The sequence below is a fragment of the Pelobates fuscus genome, chromosome 10, assembly GCF_036172605.1.
Source record: "Pelobates fuscus isolate aPelFus1 chromosome 10, aPelFus1.pri, whole genome shotgun sequence".
Classification (NCBI taxonomy): Eukaryota; Metazoa; Chordata; class Amphibia; order Anura; family Pelobatidae; genus Pelobates; species Pelobates fuscus.
In genome coordinates, this window is record NC_086326.1 from 122,115,832 (window position 1) to 122,139,745 (window position 23,914).

Genomic DNA, 23,914 nt, shown 5'->3' on the forward strand with positions numbered 1-23,914 from the left:
ACTAAGATCCTATATCTATGTCGCTGAAAGAGGGGCCATATTTGTCCAGTGATGTAGATTGATTAACATATTTATATTTGGCATAAAAAAATTATATTGAAAAATGTTTTATTTCATTTTTTATAAGCATTGAAACTTTCCTATTCTACTAAAGAGGGATCCACACACATTAAAGCAGGAAGATCCTGACCCCCTCATCTCAGAAATACTAACACATGTACAGATTTTAATTTAAGGCCTTTTATTTTTTTGGTCCCTCCCCTACCTGTCAATCAATTGTCAGCATTAGACCTGTATGGTGGCTGTGTGAGCAAAAGAACCCTCTCAAAAATGTTGCAACTCCAATGTGCTAGCAGTGAAGCCAAGGTGTCGGCATCAAGAGTGAAGATTGTCCTGCTTGGTGAAGTGTTCCCAAACAAGGTTACTAACAGTAGAAATGGGGTGAAAGTAGAGGGTACGTGTTGCATAGTGTATCACCCACAAACCCTTGGGGAACTGCAACTCTTGAGTGCGAGCAGCACGTAAAAAAACTAGCTCCCAAAGTTTGATAAATTCATATATGGAGCTGCTGTATGTTAAGGCTAACGTGTCATGACAATATATTTTTTAATCCATTCTGTGATTTGTAATTCATTAGGTGAGTGAAAAAAGATATCAATATTTTTTAGATATTCTGACTGGTACAAAAACTAATAGCTCATGTCGTTTGTTTTTCTTTTCTTTGTTTTCAGAGATGTCTCTCTTGCCTGATTTTGAATTCATCACTATGGGATTTTGGTCCTTCGGCATCGGAGCAGCGGTGGTCGGAATATTAATAGCCAACACAGACTATTTTCTTTCAAAAACAGACAAGGCAACACTAGAATATTTAGAGCAGATAGAGCTGAAAACTATTGGAGATGGTAAGCACTGTCTGAGTGGGAAGGCGTCTGGGATTTTCAGTAATCTGAATAAAATGTGGTTCACCTGGTAGAAGGTACTGTAGAAACTAACCCAAATGTATATAGTTAGAACCATGTTCTCTATTGGTTTCTCCCACTCACTTCTACTTCTTTAACTCCTTCTCTCCTCTCTCCCTTCTCCCCTTCTCTCCCCCATCTCTCCTCTCCCCCATCTCTCCTCTCCCCCATCTCTCCTCTCCCCCATCTCTCCTCTCCCCCATCTCTCCTCTCCCCCATCTCTCCTCTCCCCCATCTCTCCTCTCCCCCATCTCTCCTCTCCCCCATCTCTCCTCTCCCCCATCTCTCCTCTCCCCCATCTCTCCTCTCCCCCATCTCTCCTCTCCCCCATCTCTCCTCTCCCCCATCTCTCCTCTCCCCCATCTCTCCTCTCCCCCATCTCTCCTCTCCCCCATCTCTCCTCTCCCCCATCTCTCCTCTCCCCCATCTCTCCTCTCCCCCATCTCTCCTCTCCCCCATCTCTCCTCTCCCCCATCTCTCCTCTCCCCCATCTCTCCTCTCCCCCATCTCTCCTCTCCCCTCCCCCATCTCTCCTCTCCTCTCCCCTCCCCCATCTCTCCTCTCCTCTCCCCCATCTCTCCTCTCATCTCTCCTCTCCCCCATCTCTCCTCTCCTCTCCCCCATCTCTCCTCTCCTCTCCCCCATCTCTCCTCTCCTCTCCTCTCCCCCATCTCTCCTCTCCCCCATCTCTCCTCTCCTCTCATCTCTCCTCTCCTCTCATCTCTCCTCTCCCCCATCTCTCCTCTCCTCTCATCTCTCCTCTCCCCCATCTCTCCTCTCCTCTCATCTCTCCTCTCCTCTCATCTCTCCTCTCCTCTCCTCTCCCCCATCTCTCCTCTCCTCTCCCCCATCTCTCCTCTCCTCTCCCCCATCTCTCCTCTCCTCTCCTCTCCCCCATCTCTCCTCTCCTCTCCTCTCCCCCATCTCTCCTCTCCTCTCCCCCATCTCTCCTCTCCTCTCCTCTCCCCCATCTCTCCTCTCCTCTCCCCCATCTCTCCTCTCCTCTCCTCTCCCCCATCTCTCCTCTCCCCCATCTCTCCTCTCCTCTCCCCCATCTCTCCTCTCCCCTCCCCCATCTCTCCTCTCCTCTCCCCCATCTCTCCTCTCCTCTCCCCCATCTCTCCTCTCATCTCTCCTCTCCCCCATCTCTCCTCTCCTCTCATCTCTCCTCTCCCCCATCTCTCCTCTCCTCTCATCTCTCCTCTCCTCTCATCTCTCCTCTCATCTCTCCTCTCCTCTCCTCTCCCCCATCTCTCCTCTCCTCTCCCCCATCTCTCCTCTCCTCTCCTCTCCTCTCCCCCATCTCTCCTCTCCTCTCCTCTCCTCTCCCCCATCTCTCCTCTCCTCTCCTCTCCTCTCCCCCATCTCTCCTCTCTCCTCTCCTCTCCCCCATCTCTCCTCTCTCCTCTCCTCTCCCCCATCTCTCCTCTCTCCTCTCCTCTCCCCCATCTCTCCTCTCTCCCCTCTCCCCCATCTCTCCTCTCTCCCCTCTCCCCCATCTCTCCTCTCTCCCCTCTCCCCCATCTCTCCTCTCCCCCATCTCCCCCATCTCTCCTCTCTCCCCTCTCCCCCATCTCTCCTCTCTCCCCTCTCCCCCATCTCTCCTCTCCCCCATCTCTCCTCTCCCCCATCTCTCTCTCTCCCCCATCTCTCTCTCTCCCCCTTCTCATAATACTGACGATACCTACAAAGGTAAGGTACATGGGTGTGGGATGCCCTACCGAGCACTGGAACTTAGGCCGGTAATGGTGAACTCACTTTAAGTCTTCATATCCTGATATAGATGACCTCATGACTCTAAGGGAACACCTGACTTACATGACAAACAACGTTAATTTAATAGAAGAGCATATAACCCTAAACAGATTTAGCCTTCCAAGGTGCATACGTTATAGAACTATTTTGATGGTATTGAAGATTGTTCCCTGTAACAAATCCTTGCAACAAACCAAAGTAACAAATGCCTTCGGATGATGTCTTTGTGATGTCCCCAAGCTATGTATCTGCTCCACAATAAAAACATCACATAGTTACATAGCAGAAAAGAGACTTGCATCCATAAAGTGCAGCCTTCATCACATATATTAAAAACCAAAGGAAAAAAGTTACCTGCGCTCTTTCCCAAATCCATATGTATATTTATTTAAACAAATGGAGGTTTTTAGTTACCTCCAATGGCCATGAGAGGGTATGCCCACCTGCCACATTAAGGAAGACCGCTTAAGTGGGTCCTAACTCTAACCATTCACCTTGCTTCCTTGTAACTAAAAACCTCCATTTGTTTACTTGTGTACGGCACATTCCGAGGACGTAAGGAAAACAGGGTTTAAAATAAGTAGTTCCTTAATAGCAAGTCAGTTGAGGTGTGCCGAAACTGACGTAAGGTTAGGCCTGTAAAAGAGGGCCCACCTAGGAAAATGATAAAATTGAGGGTGCGGTGGGAGGGGCACTTCCGAGATCGTCGAAGACAGGTAAGCAGGGGCTTACTGGGTTTAAATAGGGAAATTAAGTGCCTCCCACAATTACAGGCCAAGCCTTCTATTTGTGTACGGCACATTCCGAGGACGTAAGGAAAACAGGGTTTAAAATAAGTAGTTCCTTAATAGCAAGTCAGTTGAGGTGTGCCGAAACTGACGTAAGGTTAGGCCTGTAAAAGAGGGCAAAAATAATAACCATTTAAAACAAAATGCGTTTATTAAGCGGTACATCATTTAGTCATATCACAGAAAGCCATCCTTATCTCTTTCTCTGGATTGGGAATGTATCTGTTGTATGCGGATGATTTCCACCTCCCCATGTTTTTAATTATGTGTGTCGGTACATGATTACCTGAGGCAGCTGTGGCTGCTCCAATGCGAAAAGAATGGCCCGAGAATGACCGTGGGTTTTGTCCCAAACGGAGTAAAAGGGTGCGTATGTAAAGCATGAAAATTTTTGTGGTCAGGGGTTTCCCTAGAATATCTAGAAGTGGGCTATCGGGAGCGGAATTAGCTTGGGCTGCTACTAGCTTATCCAATACACGAACGGGACACCATTTGGTTGAAGTGGGATAAAAGTTAATTTCCACTGGTGGGCCTGATTGGCTTGTTTTGGTGCGGGTAACGGACAGAGTGTAGTGATCTAGATTTTTAACTAAGTGTTTCTTTTGGAGGCACGAGCTGAAATCAGAGGCTCTCTCTACGGTGAACTCTTTGGGTCTCAAGAAACCGTAAAAGGCTAGATAAGCCGCTGATTTGACAACGAGGTTTGTGATATGTTCGAAAGGGGACGTGTCGAGTACATCGGACAAATTCTTAAACAGCTTACTATCTATGGGAAGGCGTTTAGTGGGTATGTGTACTGACAAGTTATGAACGCCTTTGAGGACACTTTTAAGAGGGTAGGAAGATAGGAAAGGAGACTTGTTGGGAAAGGAGGTTAACATGTAGTGTTGGATTCCCGTTAAGTAGAGTTTGATTGTGTTGTAAGATAGATTAAGAGAAAAGTGGCAAAAAGTTGTGAAAGCAACCATGGTTTCAACAGAAAAAACATTTATTACACAGTAATTACGAATGAAACACATAAACAGTTCATATGCTCTGTAATAGGCTTTCCTCGTGTTGAGGGATAAACCCGCCTGAGCAAGCGTGCCGCTCAGATGTAGGAGAGAGCTTAATGCATTACCAGGTCTTCGAACTTTGGAGGTACCCTGGGTTGCTGGGAAGCTGTAGGATGTAGCCTGAAGAACTCCTGCAAATTGAAGCGTGACAGAGCATCAGCGGCAGTATTTTGTATACCTGGGACGTGAACACAGGATATGCAGAACTGGAGATTAGCTGCTAGCCAAGTGAGTCTCCTGACTAGGTTCATGATCGTGAGGGACTGAGAGCGGCCCTTGTTGATGATGTTACAGGTAGCTAAGTTGTCACAAAAACACCTGACTGACTGCCCCCTCCACTCTACCCCCCACGTGTAAGCTGCTGCTACGATAGGGTAGATCTCAAAAAGAGAGGAGGTGGTACTGAATCTCTCGAGTGACGTGGTTTCGACCGGCCAGGAGTCGTATAGCCACTCGTCTCCAAAAATGGCCGCATATCCTAAGGCACCTGAAGCGTCAGTCCAGAGTACTGGGGAATCGTCGGAAACGGGGGGAACAAACAGCGACCTGCCGTTCCACGAGGAAAGGAACAGCTGCCACATTCTCAGGTCAGCTGTAGCTGACTCGTCTAGGGTTGTAGTGGAGTCATCGTCAGGGAGACCGTGCAAAAGTGAAAGGATCCTGGAAATGAAAGACCTACCCTGTGGAATTATTCTCATGGCAAAATTAAGTGAGCCTAAAAGTGACTGTAGCTGTTTCCTGGTGCAAGTGCCTAGTGACATGCAGGTGCTAATGTAAGATAGAATACGGTCTACTTTCTCCTGGGGCAGGCTGGCGTGCATGGTGACAGAATTGAGTGTAATCCCCAGAAAAGTAATTTCGGTTTTGGGACCTTCAGTTTTGTCCTGGGCTACGGGGACACCTAAATCTTTGAAGAGCGTGAGCAAGAGATGAAGGCTGCGTGGAGGGCAGTGGTGAGGTTCTATGGCGAGGAAGTCATCTAAATAATGTATAACAACTGGGCATCTGCAGAAGTTAAGGAGAAGCCATGTCAAGGTTTCGGCGAATAGGTCGAATAACTTGGGGCTACTTTTGGAGCCGAAAGTAAGCCTGGTAGCGAAATAGTAGTTGTCTAGCCACTTAACTCCGTGCAGATGCCAGAGTGATTGATGGATGGGAAGTAACTTAAAGGCGTTGGTAATATCTGACTTACTTAACCAGGCTGCCTTCCCGGAGTTAATAATCGCCTGAATGGCATCATCGATTCTAGCGTACTGAAGAGAAAAATCTTCTGACGGGATTAGTGCATTCAGGCTAGGTGTGGGAGAGGCGTGTGGTGCAGAAAAATCAATAATAAGCCTCTTTTTGTTGTTAAACTTCCCAGTGGCGATACCTAGAGGGTTAGTCCTCCATGAGGAGAAAGGAGGAGTAGTGAAAGGGCCTATCATGAAGCCGTTATCCACTTCTTTCTGTAAGAGTACTTGTAGGGTATCGGGGTCTGTGAGAGCTGACTGAAGGTTGGGGCACTCCAGGATGCCTGAGGGGAGAGAGACAAAGCCTGTGTGAAACCCGTGAGTGAACCCTGACGTGAGAAATTCCACCAGATGTAAAGAAGGATGATTAGCCAGGTAACGTTGCAAACTCGGTATGTTTATTGGAGTAGAAGCCTTTTTAGGGTACAATTTGTTAGGGCACATCGTCTTGGCATGTGCCCTGAAACAAAGCGAGCACACATGCAGCAGCCTACAAGCACTGTAACTACAACCCCCAGCATTAAAATTATTGCAGACCTGAGCTTTTCCCAAGAACACTATTGGCCTGCCTAATTTATCTCTAATCTCCTTCTGGTTGGAAGTTGACTGAAAATCGGAGTTGGCGTTGCTGGTAGAGGGGATAGCTACATTCTCAGGACAGAAATTAATAGAGTGAGCTGCAGACGAGCAAATGGCACAGGAAGGGGTTTTGAGACCTGCAAAATGCATAAGAAACAATTCTGTATCTAACTGACCCCAGTCCGTGACTGTATTATACTGGGACAACGAAGCGGCTGACCTAGCGGAGAACGACTTGTGATAGTCGTAAAAGGCAAAGCCCCCGTACTTATAAGCCAGCTCTATCACCTTGTGAAGGTACAAATCTAGCTCCTCTCTGCGGAGGGGAAAAGCAGTACAGATAACGTCTCTGTATAGGCCAAATGCCAAGACAAACTCAGGGATGTTAAGTTTCCTATTCAACCTAGGGTCCCTGGCCCTCATCACTACTGATAGGTCCTCAAACGTGTATGCCCTGTTTTCAACCACGTCTTGAGCCGCTATCAGTAGCGAGGCCAAGTTAACATCCTTTCCCTCTATGATGTCACGTCTGAGAGACTGCGGTATCAGGTGAATAGGATTAATAAGGTTGGAAACTTTCCTAGCCGGTGGAGGGTCACTGTTACCTCCTAGAGCGGGCGTGGGTTGGACAACCGGCCCGGGAATCTCGGGGACTGAAGGAACGTTATTAGCTTCCAGGTTATCCAATCTGTTATTGATGGTGGCAACTGAGGACACTAGGGAGGCCATCATGGCGTGTAATTCAGCCAGGCTATTAAGTACGTTAACCTGTGAACTAGGGCCAGGCCTTTCGTTATCCTCAGTAGAGTTCAATAAACGAAACAGTTCATTCTTCCTAGCTGAAGCCGGATAAGGGATATTTCTCTTTTTAAGTTCAGCGGTAATCTTAGGGATAGTCCAGGAGCGATAGCTGGAAGCTGGACTTGGAGGGGTTGGTTGCGTTCTCTGCGTGCCCGACCTGAGCGGGGTGCTGGTAACCGACAGATTGTCTTCTAACACCGAAGCGTTGGACATTCTAAGGGGCAGAGAGGGCGAGTTTAGTGCTGAAAAATAAAAAGCTGGAGGGACCCCACTTACTAGGCTAGTGCCCATAGGCGAAATTGTATTAGCTTAGCTTTCGTTGGTGGCAGATGAGGCCCTAACTACTTGCCAAGTGGCTATGAGAGGCACTAACTATGATTTGGCGCGTGGGGCCTTGGTGCCACTGAGGTGGGTGGCGGGGAGTTGGCCTCTCGGTGACATGAAAAAGAAGCAATACGATTGGCCGTGACTGGTGAGGCCCTAACTAATTTTGAAGCAAGGCTATAGCTATGCGTTGGGACGATTGGCCTGAACCTCCGAACGTAAGGGCTGACCTATGCCTTGCGGGACCTCTAACCTTATAGGCAAAGAGCCCACGGGAACATACCTAAGTTGGCGGGAGAATTACAACTAGTCCTCGAACCCCCCCCCCCCCCGCCAGGACACACCAATAACATACCTGCTGAGGAAGGAAACTTTATTTGACCTAATAAAGTATAATCCTGCAGGGAACCAATGGAACTAAAGGAAAAGAAACGTGACCTATTTATGAAATGTACTATTTAACTACAACATACACACAAGAACTGGGTGACACCGAGGCCTACCTCTTTAACAAAGCTGCGAATACGTACACCCGCGAAGGGCCACTTGCGAGAAGTGTCAGTACTAGTAAGAACTACAACAAAAACAGGACAGGAACAGCCATTTAACACAATGGAACAACATACCCCCTATTTACACTATTTAGCTATTTATGACATTAAGGGGACCATATAACTACTTTAAACACAGAAGTTAAGAATACTGGGCACTACTAAAACCGCTTAAACCCCTTTCATATAAAACGTAACTACTAAGACATAGCTTAAAACGTGAACAAAACCCCAGAATACGGAACAGAATGAAGATATAGTACCCCCTGAACGAAAATGTATGGCAACCCGGTGTGGCTGAACGAGACTACGAGGTGTAAGTGTAACTGAACGTGTTACACTGACCGAGAAAAAGCAGGAGCGGATTGAATCCGAGCCCGTGAGCGACAGGGCTAAACTTACGATTCTGATGCCGTCCGTGTGAGGCAAAAGCGGAATACTCACGAATACAGCCGCAGGGCGTTTGAACCGGGCTGCCGGCGGGCGGGAATACTGACGTCACGGATCTGTAAACCGGAAGTACACTGAAGCACTTCCGAGATCGTCGAAGACAGGTAAGCAGGGGCTTACTGGGTTTAAATAGGGAAATTAAGTGCCTCCCACAATTACAGGCCAAGCCTTCTATATATACATAGAGATTTGGGAAAGAGCGCAGGTAACTTATTTCCTTTGGTTTTTACTGAATGTATTGGGGCTGATGTGTACTATGGTTGTTTCTGCCGCCCAGGAGTAATGGGAGTTTGAGTGCAGGACTTTTTTTTTTGGCATGTCATCACATGTTTTTGTTGATCCAAAAGATCATTGACAAAACATTGTAGGATGTATGTTTGTGTATCACCAAATGTACATTTCCCCCTACTGTACTCCCCCCTTTTTTTTTTTTTTTATCTCACTAAAGATTACATTATGTATTTATTTATTGGGGGGGGGGGGGGGGGGGAGAAACAAAAAACAAACCCAAAATAAAAACTTTCAAATTTGGAAGAAAATAAAAAAATATTTGCATACCCAAACGTAAAGTTTCTTCAAATTACATGACTACACGAGGATGGGTAACATTTTGGAGTTGTGTGGGACAGAGCACTTGGACCGTCACTACTATAAGCTGAAATGGTTACAGAGCTTGGAGTGTCCATTTAAGAACAATGAATTGTTTGTGTTTTCAAACTCTGTACTGCATGGAGGTTGATGCCAATCTTGCATTTTTCTCCATAATAAGTTTCCTTGAAATCTACAAGACCTACTTCCATGCTTGTCTGAAATTTGTGGGATTTGCACTCCTGGGCAGCAACTGCTTAATACAGCTGCCGCTATTTTAATTCCGCCCTTTCCCACTAATGATATACCAGCTAACAGCTGAAGAGACACCAACATCATGACCAGAAAAGGGCTGAATTAATGGCAACAACAGCTACAGTTCATGTAACTCCTACTAACCCAAGACAGACTGTTACATGTCCTGGTGCTGCAGTAAGAGTAAAGTAACTTTTGTGCAATTTTTTTTTAATTCCGCTATTTTATAATATGTTTAACACTGAAGTTTGTTAGAACCTTCAGATGTCTGGTTTGTTTGTGTTTTTTTTTTTTTTTGTTTTTTTAGCTTTTTTTGTTGTTGTTTTTCTGTATTGGGAAGTGCTAGATGGTATTATTTTCTAATAATGTATTGTTTACCATTATATACCCTATAATATAATACACTCCTCCTCTAAAGCTTATCTGTAATATAGAATATACACAACTGCTCCGAATTCTAGTTGACATTGGCGTTCTTGGTGCAATATGTAATCCATTCCAACAAGAGCCGTTTGTATCTTTAGATTTCTTGTTGGTACTTTGCTACAGTTCCAGGAAATCACAGTATAACAAAATACATAAATGTCAGACAACTCTTGCTTTGTCGTCCGCAGAGCCAAGGACTTTCAAAGCCAAGGAATTGTGGGAGAAGAATGGAGCTGTCATAATGGCTGTACGTAGGCCGGGATGTTTTCTCTGCAGAGAGGTAAAAATATCTGATCTAAGAAATCCAAGTGTACTTGAAATACCTTCCACCTTTTTTTTGTTTGTTTGTTTAAGCTATTTTAGTGATTTTTAGAGATTATGATGCAATTGCATAGATTTAAAAATGTACTTTGTACTATCGAGCTTATGTAAACAATAGTATTCAATTTGAGGATGAAAGAGATTTCAGGATTATTTTGTGAAAATGGCTCTTACAAGGATTTATCACCTGTGTTAAGATAAATTGCAGTTGTGAAATCACGGTTTTCACCTTTTAGTTTTCTCTTAAAGGGAACATGTCACTGGAAATTACAACATTAAACACTGGATATAACCTTATCCTCACGTTAACTTGTTTTTGTAATGTGATGGTCCATTTGCCTTTGAAATGTATATTAAATTAGCACCGCTCTAGTGTTTGTGGTTCCAGCATAGCCCTGTTACCATCTGGTTTAGAGGGGTGTGACACAAACCAAGGGCCCCTTGTGCACTCATGGCCCGGTCATTCACTAGGCATATTGCTATTGCAAAGCTTACACTTAACACATTAGCAATATCAATTCTGCCCAAATTTGGACAATATTGATATTGCTAATGTGGACCTGTAGCACCTTGGTACAACCGCAATGCACATTGTATTGGAGGAGACAAAGAAACATTTGGGGAGAATTAGCAATGTGTTGTCTAAAATATTAAGTGGGGCAGTCACCATGGGAACCAGTAGGCGCATTCCATTTTAATAAAACTCTGTTTTTGGTTAGAGTAACTTTTACTTGCATATTCTCCCCCCTTACGAGTTAAAAATTTGAATAATTAAAGAAAATTGACTTACAGAGGTTTCTCCCACTCCCTTCTACTTCCCATGATAAACTGTCCTCTGACTGCAGATGCCATATATGCACAGAATTGACATTAGCCAGCCTCTCGTTCTGGGCTATAGTTAAACCTCCGGCAAGAAAGGTCTTTAACTCTGTATGTGCACTGTTTACAACCGCTGAAGTGGTTAGGGTGTTTGCAGTAGTCCTTTACAGAATGAAAATTACCCAGGGAGAGCATAGGCTTTCCTGAAGACATGCATTATGAGGGATTTGTTAAAGGATTGACGCCTAAGGGAAACTCTGATGTGGGGAGGTAGGCTGTTACTTGATGAAGCTGCCCTTGATAAATTGTGTAGACAAAAATTAAAAGTATGGTGCGATGAAGGGATAGAAGAAATCACTGACCTAGTAGTCCATGGAGGGGTGTACCTGCGAATAAATGAAGAAATGCAGTGCGGGATATTGTTATTGGGAACTTTATATGAGGGCAATAGTATCTGAATTGAATCCTAAAGGGTAAAGAAAGCCAAATTAGTGATTAGCTAGGGGTTATGTTATGGGAGGAGTGAATAGAAAACACTACAATCAAGAAACTGGGCAGAAATTGGAGAGGCAGAACATTTTTGCACAATTTAAACAATTTTGAACTTTGAACAGGCATCATTTAATTTTAACATCTCCAGGCAAATTGCATCGTCCAAGTGGGAATTGAGTCTTAAACCTCAGTCCCTGTCTGATACCAGAAGAAATAAGGCAAAAATTATTATGCTCTGAGGTGCTTTAGGACTTTGGAATGTTCTTTTAATAAACTGCAGCTAAAATACATTCTCATACATCTAAAATGACAGGCCTTACAGTGGATCATTTTCTTTCCGAAGTCTTTTCTGTTCTGTCATTCTCCGTTTCCAAATTATGTGGTTTGAGGGGCAGGGGCGGGCCGCCGAGCTGAGAGGCAGCAGAACACTATGCCTCCCGACCTGAGCCCAGAAAAACTGCTAAAACTCGGCACACAGACGGATCCAATACAGAAAAGACCGACACATATTTAACAAGCGGCACCCAAGCTCCATGGAGATCCCAAACAGGGACGGGTACCGAGTCGGGAACACCGCAAATACAAAAGCGGGCCTACTCGCCATCACAAGCATGGACTATGGCGACTCCCGACGACACACAGATAACTGACTGGCAGCCAGGAGACAGCGGTATGCCAGCAATGATAACTGCATGGAAGACTACACCGTTACGAGGGGCGGTCCGGCTCTGCTCCCCCTCCCCCACCCGGCCTGGGGGGGGACAGACCTGGCCACATGGAGGTGGCGCGCCCCAGGGCGGAAGATACCGTGTGGGGTCCGAGCCGACCGCCTGAACGGGCACAGGCTACCGGAATGGAGCCCGCCCGAAGATTTAACTTAGACAGGGAGGCACCGGGGAGGATTGACATGGGCGGCTCACACGGGCGGGCTCCATTCCGGTACGCTAGACGGATCCCCCATGCTGTTTCCCTTACCGCCGGAGAAGTTGGTACCCAGGCCTCTGGGTCTGGGAGGTCCCCGGAGAGCCCTGTCTCCGATGCCGTAAGCTCGGACTGTGCCACCCTCTCGACGGACCGGTGGTCGTGGGGGTGGGGCACCGGCTCCAAACATGTGGCCGGCAACGGGCGAGACACAGGAGTGCACACTTCAGGAGACCCACGTGGAGCTGGGGAGGTACAGGGAGCGGACGACCAGAGGACTTTTGTGGTGGGGTCCAACGGACAGCTCATGCTCCTGAGTGCCCACAGCACTGCGGGGGCCCGGCCGGTGAGCGGAGATCGGCATGGGGAAGATGGAAGGAAGCCTGGCAACCCAGGGACAGTGTGGTAGCAGTGCCATGGGAGACTCCCCCCAGACAGCTAAGCGGTCTGACAAGGCCACCCTGCTGTTTTATAGTCCACATTTTTTTTTTTTTCATGCTTGCATTTACTTTTTAAGCAGTTAGCATAAATATGCATGGCCTTCAAGAATTCAGGGAACGTTGGATTGCCCAGTTAAGCATGTACACTGCTTCCGTAATTCCACAAATGATTACACACTCATTTCATGGCATGCCTATTTTGTAATTAACTAGCTGCTGCTATAATGTTAATAGATAGGATATATTGAAGCCTCAAGATGCCAGACTAATATAATACTTCTGTTATATACGATTACCGTATCGCACGTTTAAGTGGTTATTTGAGCTTCTACAAAGAGCATATAGTTGATATTTGCTATAAAAAAACAACTTTCAGATGCGTATTAAGGCTTACTTTTATTTAATTTCCTTCCTATTTTATTTTTATTTAATGAGTGTGATGAGACTTAGCCAGGGCAGAACCAAACAGGTGATCTGTTACTGACCTACATGCCCGGGCCTTATTAGGTGCTGTTAAAAGGCCAATAGCTCAGATTTATTGCTGACTTACACTGCCTGATTACTATATCCCATTCTTACCGCATGCGCTTATCTCGCAAAGCTTCTATACACTTAATTTACTCAATTGCAAGTTTATTTGACTACATATAAGGCTACCCTTGCTGAAAGCGCCATCGCGCGCGTAGTTAGACATAGATATTGCTCAGATGACTAAAAATCCTGCATAAATCGCTAATATACCTGCCGAAAGCCCTTGATATGTCGAATCTCGCAAAGCCTATGTGCATCCAATTTACCATATTGCTTGTTTACTCTGACTTACATGCCTCTGCGCAGGCAACCATAGGTTATTTTTACCAATGTCTGCCAATTTTTACCAATGTCTGCCTACGCTTTTTTACGACTCCAATAAACATATTCAAAACAAATGATGTGGTCTTCTTGATCCTGAGTTGTTTTTTTTTTTAAATCTGTCAACCTCCGTTTTTAAATACAAAAACGGACGACAACAACATTATATTAGTTAATCGGCAGCTTTCCAAAGTGACCATTCCCAATGGGTCACTAATTTGATAGATATATAGAATGTAGAAAAAATGGGATACAGCTGCAATCCTAAAAAAATAATACAAACAAAATAACATAGTGTAGTATCCTCTAAAACCGTATATGACACGCCAATATAGTACACTCACAAGATATTAGGATAATAATCGCCTGTAGGGTGCCTCCCCCGATGGCAGTGGGGGGTGATCTTTCTCTTGTTTACTTGTAGCGTTATTCAATGTATATAAATGGAGCAGGAATCAGGAAGGTGGTAAAAAAACAAAACATTTTGTTAGTTAAAAGGTATAAAATACCAAAATAAGTCCTATGCATTTCATTCACATACAGGGACTTAGTAAAAAAATGTATATATTCAAATAAAATCACAAGGTTACAGAATGCAGTTTAACAATGTTATCCGCCTAAAATACCTCCCCCCCCCCCTCCCCCAACATACACCTTCTATTGGTGTACTCTCTGGCTATTTGTCTCCTCCAAACTGTTAGCAGCCAGAGAGTACACCTATATAAGGTGTATGTTGGGGGAGGTATTTTAGGTGAAGACCTTCCTGATTCCTGCTCCGTTTTTAAATGTCTGTTAACTTTTATCCCTGCCTTTACATTATCCCAGTATTTACTCCATTTCAGTACAACTTTTTTTTTCCCCCTTGTACGTTTTTATGGTTGGTGATACCCTATGTTACTAGTCTCCTGTTTCATTGGTGGCTGTTGCTTAGCTGACCATGGAATAAATATAGTGCCATCAACATATATTTAACCCAAGCATTGGTAAAGGTGGTGACTCATTGATGATGATGATGATGATGATGATGATAATTGGGTGCATTAAATTTTTTAATATAGATTAAATAAAGCGTGTGACCGCACACGCATGTGGAATGTGTCTGTGTCTGTGTGAGTGTCGGGGTAGGGTGTATGTAACTAGGTGAGTGTAGACATGTGGAATGGTTGGGTGGGGGACTATGACCAGGTGAGTCACTGTGTATTCGAGTTTTTGCAGAGCTGCCGTTCAGATGAGTTATTGTGGGTGAGAAGGTCTCCAAGCGAGGGCAGGCCTACTATAGATGCAGGGATTAAACAAGAAGCTAAAATAACTGTGCAAACATTAGGGAGGTCATTGGGACATGCAGCAAAGCAGCTGTATGCCTGAGATCCAGTCATGCAGACATAGGCATCTGGAAGAGGTGTGCCAGGTTCCCAGGCACACCCTAATACAATCATCACTGTCTCGTATAGGTCTCTATGGACACGTAGTCAGATATATCTATTTAGAAAGGGGGAGGGGGGGTGGAAATCATGACTACCTATGTACTATTTCTTTATGCATCTACTAGAATTTAACAATTTAATATTTTTCAGTAAAATGTAGGTGTTCATTTTCTCTGGGTGCTGCTTGAAATTTACTAGTTGTGTAATTAACATTAAGATCCATTATTCCTTCCCAAGTTTTTTCCTGATTTCCTATGTAACACAAGTGATACTGTAGCAATACGTTCTTGAGAATAATCAGCACTTACTGGATTCATTCCTTATTAGCCAAAATTACATCCGCAATGCTCAAAGCTGGTAAAAAATCTTCATTCATAATGGCAGCATTAAAAGGCAAGGGTGCGCGATGAATAGCAAAACTGCATATTACTAAAGGAAAAAACACAAGTTGTTTATCATCTGTAAATGTGTGTAGCTGCAAGCACACTCACCTCTGCTGTCTCACTCTATTCCTTATCTGTGTGTGTCATGCTGTCAGAAGCACTTCATCAAGGAGGACCAAGCTCATAAAGAACGTCCCACCTATATAAAGCTGAGTAATGTTATAGACCAGCTGTGGAAGGAATCCAGACTGCCTGATTCACAAATCATGTATATGGTGCTTCAGTTCAGCTGAAGTCTTTCTACCAAACCCCTCACGGTTCCTGTATATATGATCTCACTGCAGTGGCTCGAATTTCCTTCATATTTCACATTACATTGTTCAGAAATAAGCCTCTTGCCACCCACTACACATTTCCCTACATTAAATTGTCCCTCTCTACCATACCATTACGCCACGATTGGCCGTCGTTTTTTTTTTTTTATTAATTGCAGTCTCCTCATTTAAGATTTAGGTAAACCTTTTCAAGACTGTTGGTTCTACTAATGTTTATTGATGTTCTTCTCCTATAATATTTAAATTTTTACTATGTTTAGGTCTTTTTTTTAGATTTAATTTTTTTTTTTTTTCCATAAAAAAAACTTCCTGGGATCTATAGAATGTAAGGGTTTGTTTAGCTGTATTGAGCTTCTTCTGCCTAGAGCTGGCATCAAGGTTACAACATCGAGGTCTATGGAGGATCCCATAAGACTGGTAACGGCTGGGGAAAATGACAAAATGAGGAGTTACCTTTTGCCAAGCCAGTCAAGTTATGTTAAGCGGAGTAAAAAAAACTGTTACACGCACCACCTACTTAGAGATTTGTTTCCGTAACATCCACAAGGTCATCATGGGTACCCTTACAATGACAGCCCTTGCATCGGATATGAGCAGTTCACCTTCTGACTATTTCTGATTATTTACAGATCGGTAGATTTGCATTCCACCCCAGATATTGTAAGAGATTGCCTTTTTTTTTTTTTTTTTAAATATATATATATAATCTCTCTCTTTTTATAATTTTTTTTATATAAATAAAGAGTATAAATATAATGGGGATGATGCTTCTAAAGAGGTCATTTAGTGAGGGTTGAGGTAAATCAGAAAGCCCTTTGATTTATGTCAATTTATTGTTAGACCAGATAAGCTGAAGCAGTGATTTATTAATTGTAAGACAAATATCATCTGTGTATTCAGAGACCAAATATCCGTTACCTCTGACTGCTAAACCATGTACATTTGGGTGGAGTATTTCAATATCTTTGATTTGATTCACCTTCTTTTGTTTACATCAATTTTTTTTTTTATTTTTTTTTTTGTGCTGTGCTTTAAAATGTTAAATGCTTCCTTAGCTGTTAATAAAGATATATCTTGGATAAGTGGGACAACAGTGGTAGAAAATATAGCAGGTGAATGATTTACAAATGATAAACTTAAAGAGACCTTACACTTTGGAATTAGCCTTTATTTATTTATTTATTTATTTATAATACATTTTAAAGTGAACGTGTCCTTTTTTTTTTTTTTTTTATTTAAGCCTTCTGTGGTTTAATGATTGTACTCCCCTTTGCCACTTTCCTTTGTTCATTTATTATATTTTCCTCCTTTGTTTGTTCCTTTGTTTATTTATTATCTTTTCCTCCTTCTGCTGGATATCAATACTTGGGTGCAGCCATTTTGTTCGTGATACCTGCAGTTTCCTTTCTGTGGGATTGATTGTGCTGATGCATTGTGGGTACATTTGATTGGTAACTGAGACAGATACTTGCTTTAAGCTAAGCCCCTTGTCAAGTTTTGTCAACCTGACTGCTATACATGATGAAAAGTAGTGAATACTTTTAGTTATGTATTTAATGTTTTACAGAAACAGATTAAAGAAGTAAATTTTTTTTGTGAGCAAGCCGCTTTGAACTTACAAATATGCAGAAAATAAATCCTGATAATAAAATATCAATATACTTGGTGAATCCACCAAATGAGAACATTCTGCTGTGAATCCTCCTCTAACCAGAATGTGGCTGGCTCAAACCTGATATTCCTGTATGGGACTTTATACTTCATATGGAAGTGGTGAAGAGGCCTTTAAAGTTAGACCTCTTTTTAAAGACATCAGGAACTAAATCTATGCTTTAATTTCATTTCAGGAGGCCTCAGGATTGTCTGCTATTAAACCACAATTGGACCAACTTGGTGTTCCATTATATGGAGTGGTGAAAGAAAAGATTGGCACTGAAATTGATGACTTTCAACCCTTCTTCAAAGGAGAGCTCTTTCATGATGAAAAGGTACCATCCAGCTGCCATGCTAACATTTTTGCTTGCTTGTGAAAGATAATGTACACATTGGGTTCACTGACTGCCATATGTTGGTATATGTCTACTGTCCTTTATGTGCATTAGGTATGTTGTAATTATAGAACACAAATGATTGACTACGAAGCTAGTAACTCATTCGTTACAGTGTAACCATGCTTTCTCCAACTGAATTTTCTAACCATGCTGTTATTGGCCTTTAAGAAGATTCATCTTCAGTAGTATTATACACTTTTTCAGGCAAATGATAAGCGGTTTGTAATACTTGAATATTTGCCTCACGAAATCAATGTATTCAGCCAATTTGTTGAAATATTATCCGCATTTTATAATGAACCTTTATAAACGCCTAATATCTGCTTCACAATTTTAGGAAATAAGATTGAAAGTGAAATAGGATTGTGAGTTCCTAATTTGTAAGTATATAAATTGCGTTGTAGGTTAAATGGACACTGTTTGCACCATAACCACTTCAACTCATTTTACAGGGATAATGCTCGCAGTCCATGCCCCAGTGGCTTTTCAGTGAACACTAGGAGTAGCTCCACTTTACACCATACCAGGTAGCGATTAGGCTGAGTGTCAGTTGCCGCTCTTAGCCTATCTAGTGTAACTCGTGGCATTTTTTATTTTATTTTTAAAAGCATTATGCTATTGCAAATTATTTTTATACAGATTCTAAGAACTTTTTTGGGTTAGAATTGTATGTAACTTTTAATGTACTCTAGGAGTAGGCACGAAGCAGACCGGTACACATCATGCAATAGTGATCTATAAACATAAACATAATTTTGGTCTTAATAAATGCCCTGTCAAGCATTTTAAGTAAAGTACTGGACAACTCAACATTTGTTTGATCTGGTCGCTTCCATTCAAATTGGTCATGAATTTTGTTCCAATAAGTGTTTATTTTTTCCTTGACTGAGCATGCATAAGACCACAAAACCGGATCCCCCATAGAAGGAAGAGTCATTCATACTACCTACCGAATGCTCACTGTTTAGATTATCACATTTATTCAGGGGTATTTAAGTCTCTAAAATCCTGTCATTCTTCTCAAGATTTATTAATGTCTGGATTTTTCCATACAATTTGGCTCAGCCAGATATCCACAACTCATGTTATATTTCATATAATCTTATACATTTTGTTGTTGTAACCATTTACCCTCTGACTGTTTCTCTGCCAGTGGTCAAATACTTCATATTTCTGTAGGTTCTCCTGCAAATTTTTTTTTTTTTTTTTTAAGAGAATTTTCTGTTCTGGGATATTTTTTTTATTATTTTCTTTTTAATTAATCTAATTAAGAAATGAGCATTTAATATGTGTGACAATCTTCTGTTGAAATGGGATTTGCACATAAGAATTACTAACATAAAAATGGCCAATAAATGTTATATGCTCATTTGCTTGAATTTTAAACCCATTTTAACAATATATTGCTAATGAATGTTAATTCTTTCACTTTGCTTTTGTGTATTTTACAGAAACTCTTCTACGGTCCTCAGACACGGAAGATGATGCTGATTGCTTTAATACGTTTGGGCGTGTGGCAGAACTTTCGCAGAGCCTGGAAAGATGGCTTTCAGGGAAATTTGGAGGGTGAAGGACTGATCCTTGGAGGCATGTTTGTTGTTGGTGCTGGCAATCAGGTAAAAAAAAATATCAACACACATTCTATGATTGGATATTCAGTGCTTCTGAAGTAGCTGTAATATTTATGTAAATCTTCTTATGGTTTCACACTATCCTGTATCCCCCGCAGTACATTCTTCTTCTCTGACTTTGCTAAAGTGATGTATATGTGTAGTTCTTATTGAGACTTGAAGGGACACTCTAAGCACCATAAACACTACAATGCATTGTAGTGGTTCTATTGCCTGCTGTTCCCTTGCACTGTCTCAAAGTAAACCAGGTGCAAAAGGATCAGCGCTAATTAACAGAGAACGAAGGGGCAGCAACCCAAAAAAAGGGGATCCCTCTCAAACCTTTTAATATATATATAAAAAAAGGGCTGCGCCAAAAATTTAAACACATAATATAAACCTCTATTTCTAGGCATAAAAAGGGGTCTATTTATAGATATAAGAACAATTGTCTTGTGTAAAAGGTACCCTTTTAGGTAGTAGTACATGTAGGTGGGATTCTGAATCAAACTGAAAGTTCTTGTATAGAAGGGTATGTAGGTTTCAGAATTCCTTGGTGTAGTCCATACATAACATACCAAGGCAAAAACAAACAAACTGAAAACTCCCAATAGTGCAATATATCAATTCAACCAGAGTAGGTGTATTAAAAGAACAATTGGTTACTCACCTCTAGTGGAGCTATAGCCATTTCTAGCGTGTAGAGCACACAGGAATATAGGGATTACTTAGATTTATTTGAGACTTACAGTCTCAAACTAAGTAGCCAAACCGTTGACACTGGACGCCACTATAGATATACTTTAAGTAAAAGATCCACTTTCTCATTCGATATTATTTGTTGGACGATCGCGACAAATTTTCAAAAACTGGTTGATCACATAAAATGGTGCTTAAACAGCCCTTTTAAACTTTTTTTTTTTATATATATTCCTTTATTTTTGTCGTTACATAGTTAAACATTCAAGCTTGTTATTACATATGAAATGGAAGTAAACGCAATATGAACAATCGCATATTTGCTACATGACATGTCAAAAGACTTGCACATTTTATGGTTTAAGGCATTCATGTCTGAATATTGCAGGCTTGATATTCATTTGTGAGCAAAAACACATGAGGTCGTCCACCAGGTTGTTAAAATTCGTATGGTGGCCTCTTTGACTCAACAGGCAAAAAAGAGAATAAACAACATTAGAACTCTTGGCTTGTATGGATCAAATGCAGCTTATGTGCTTATGGTAAGATCGCTCCATCAACTCCGCCAATGCCACAAGCAAGCTTCATCTGGTTCTCCAGTTGCTTGGTACTTCTGCTCCTGCATCCTCTCCGGGTCACAAAGATCAATCGAGCGTAAACTGTTAGTTTTATGTCAGTTATTTTTTCATGCGCACACAAAAAGCACAGGTTTGCTGTAAAATGTTTGCTCAATTCAATGCCAACACAAGGAAAAACTAGGAAGTGATCTAAAATGATCAACCCAAAGTATAGGCCTTTTAAAAAATCTTATATGATTTGAAGAACTGGTCTAAGGACAGAACTAAGAAATCAATTTTAAAGATACAAATAGAAACTTTTATGTTGTGTTTGTTATATTTGCAAAGACCCATGACAGTTGCAGTGGAGTGGCCAAGGACAGCAGGAGAAGGTGAGTTATACTTACCTGGAACTGTCCGCCAACTTCTTCCTACTGATTTCTTCATTTAGTGGCGCTTCAGCTGTCAGTAGCTGATGTCGGTGTTCTACTCTCACGCATGTGCAAGAATACAATACTGAGGTCTATGGAGGATCCCATGAGACCTCGGTATCCTCCGACAACAAACGGTTTTCCTTCAGCCGTGACCGCTGAGGGCTTGACTAAAGGTAGCTCTGTCTTTTCTCAAGCATAGGAAAAAGACTAAGACAACATAGTCCCTACTTTGTATCAATATATCTTTTTAGTTTCAGTAAATTCCAACACCGTCAATGTGAGTATTTCATGAATGTTCTGTCTTCATTAAATACATATTTTGGATGGGGGTTGACAGTTCTGCTTTAAAGTGAGTTATAATTATATTCCATGGAACTTTTTACATCATCAAGGCTTTTTCATCATGATTTTGTGTCAATATGACTAATTACTAAGAACAAAAACAAACAAGGTATTGGATGGTAACAGTTGTCAAAATAGATTGAGGATAACGGATAGACTGGACCCTCGGGCCTGCTTTATAGCTGATCACCCACTTTGAAAGGTAATGAACCCGCTTTGTGTAGTAATAGATCATTTTTTTATTTTTTTTTTCTAATTTTGCCCAAGGCATAGTGATTTTCAAAGGTGTTGTTAGAACAGATATGAGCAAAGAGAATGTAGCGTGTTTGCGCTCACTTAATTTTTGGCTTACATTTTCTGTCTACTATTCAGGTTTTTACGTAGTCTATTTTTTGACATCGCTCAGCAGTTTTTTTAAACGTGTGACCCATAGCCTGGTCAGGGAGTGCCAGTTAGATAAGTAGAAGGCTGCATGCAAGAGATAATACTGTGGAAAGTAACTAGGTTTTATAGTCAATTCTACAGTGACCTATGCATTATATTTTATATATATATATATATATATATATATTTTCTCATAATTGGTTTCTGAACTATATACTGAACAGTTAAGGAAAATAATGGCTGGCTAAAGATCTGCTGGTATAAATATAGTGGTTGCATATGTTATATGGTATGGACTAATTTCTTGATAGTCACATTTTCTGGAAGCTGAAATAAAAAGTCCTACCAGGGAGTCTACAGTCCTATGTCCTTCTGGTGATATTACAGCTGGTAAAGGACAATGGCAGTGTTTAGAGATGCTGCCAAATGGTAAAAACCTCCTGTTTGACTTTAACTTTTTTCTTTTTTTTTTTTGTCCCCAAATACTTTACAATTTCATGAAAATTTTGTACTTTCCATGTTAGAATGAAGATTTCCCACAAGATTGTTTGTTTAACCCTTTCCCAACCGCGGACGTACAAGACGTACGTACAGACGTACGTCTGACAAAGACTGTCCTTAAGGTCCTCGGACGTACCTAGTACGTCCGTGGTATTCCTATTCACTTACCCGATCGCCACCATTCCCCCGCCAGCGATCGGTGTTCCTCTCCGTCTGGGGGGACTATCTCACAGCCCAGACAGCCCCCTTGGCAAATTAGGCCCCCATGGGGCATGTGACCGCTCTGAAAGAGCGGTCACATGGCCGCAATAGGCGTCCATAGTGCTGCCTGCAGGGGGACTGCCTGAACTGACATTGGCATTTACTCTTTACTTACACAGGCATTATGTCTACTACTACACAGTAGAGACCACAAAAATATTATTTTTTTTGTCTCCCTTTGAAAATTGAAACAAGAAGGTCACACCTCGCATGTTATAACATTTTATACCCCAACTCCAAAAAATGCAAACCGGTTGAATGTGGAATTCTTTACATTCTTAATTATGCGCAGAAGTGTTACTATGTTCAGTGTGAACAACATGAATTAAAAAGGAGGAAATCTGCATTTTTTTTTTTTTTTTAAAGATATAATTGTTTTGGTTGCTAGGCATGTAGTAGAGTTCGGATCACATTGGTCCTAGCAATTCATTTATCTGTGCTTGAAATTTTAGTTTTCAATAAAATTCCATTTATGTAATACAAATGTTACTTTCTGTTACTGTTTGCAGGGAGTTCTGTATGAACATCGTGAGAAGGAATTTGGAGATAAGGCGAATTTGACAGCAATCCTTGAAGCAGCTAGAAAGATAAACAAACACAATGCAGATGAAGACAAATAAATCGCATGATCTTGCTCAATTATGATTGTGAATAATTTTCCCATCAAGTTCAAGTTCCCCTGTATGACACTTCTATTAGAATTCATTCTAATTCTCAACCACTCAATTCATCTACATTAAACACTTTTGATATATTTTATGCTCTGTGTGTATTTGTCACGCATTCATCCGCACATAAAAATGTGGTTAATGGCATTACCGTCCTGACAGGAAAAGTTGTGCCGAGCCGCAATCATGCACATGAAAACCTGGTAATTGCTTCTGGGGCCAAAGGCCGGTTACAGCCAATCGGATATTTCCATAGGAGGGGTATTTAAACCCAATTCTCCTTTTGCTCATTGCCCTGTCGTGGTTTCATCCTGATGGTAAATCGAAAGAGCGTTCCTGATCTTGATTTTCTGGTATTTGACTTTTGCTTAGTTTTGACTTCCCTGAATTCTGGTATCCTTGACTTTTGGATTTCTCTCATCTTTGTGTCTGATACTGTGTCCCTCTGCTAGTATTTTGACTATTCTTGGAAACGCTAAGTCCGGCCATTCTAAGGTCCAGTTATACGTTCTCCTTAGTCCTAGGGGTGACACAGTTCTGTGTGCTGGATCAACTTGTAATCCTGACAATTTTATGCAAGTCCTTTTTATTTCTTTTTCCATAAAGATTACTAATTAACACACAAATGTGTGTATACAATAGCCATGTTTTTTTTTT

General features: G+C 41.9%; 1 protein-coding gene across 1 annotated transcript; it reads left to right on the forward strand.

Moving 5' to 3' along the window:
- Window positions 1-726: 726 nt before the first annotated feature.
- On the forward strand, window positions 727-23,348 carry PRXL2A (peroxiredoxin like 2A). The gene is made up of 5 exons (XM_063434553.1): window positions 727-902; window positions 9,952-10,043; window positions 17,598-17,738; window positions 19,253-19,417; window positions 23,099-23,348. Exons 1-5 carry the CDS (start codon window positions 734-736, stop codon window positions 23,207-23,209), a joined length of 678 nt encoding a protein of 225 aa, XP_063290623.1. The 5' UTR covers window positions 727-733; the 3' UTR covers window positions 23,210-23,348.
- Window positions 23,349-23,914: the final 566 nt, after the last annotated feature.

Coding starts and splice junctions, on each gene's coding strand:
- PRXL2A (XM_063434553.1), top strand. CDS start 734: ATGTCTCTCTTGCCTGATTTTGAATTCATCACTATGGGATTTTGGTCC. Junction 903..9,951: donor GCTGAAAACTATTGGAGATG/GTAAGCACTGTC, acceptor TGTCGTCCGCAG/AGCCAAGGACTTTCAAAGCC. Junction 17,739..19,252: donor AGCTCTTTCATGATGAAAAG/GTACCATCCAGC, acceptor TGTATTTTACAG/AAACTCTTCTACGGTCCTCA.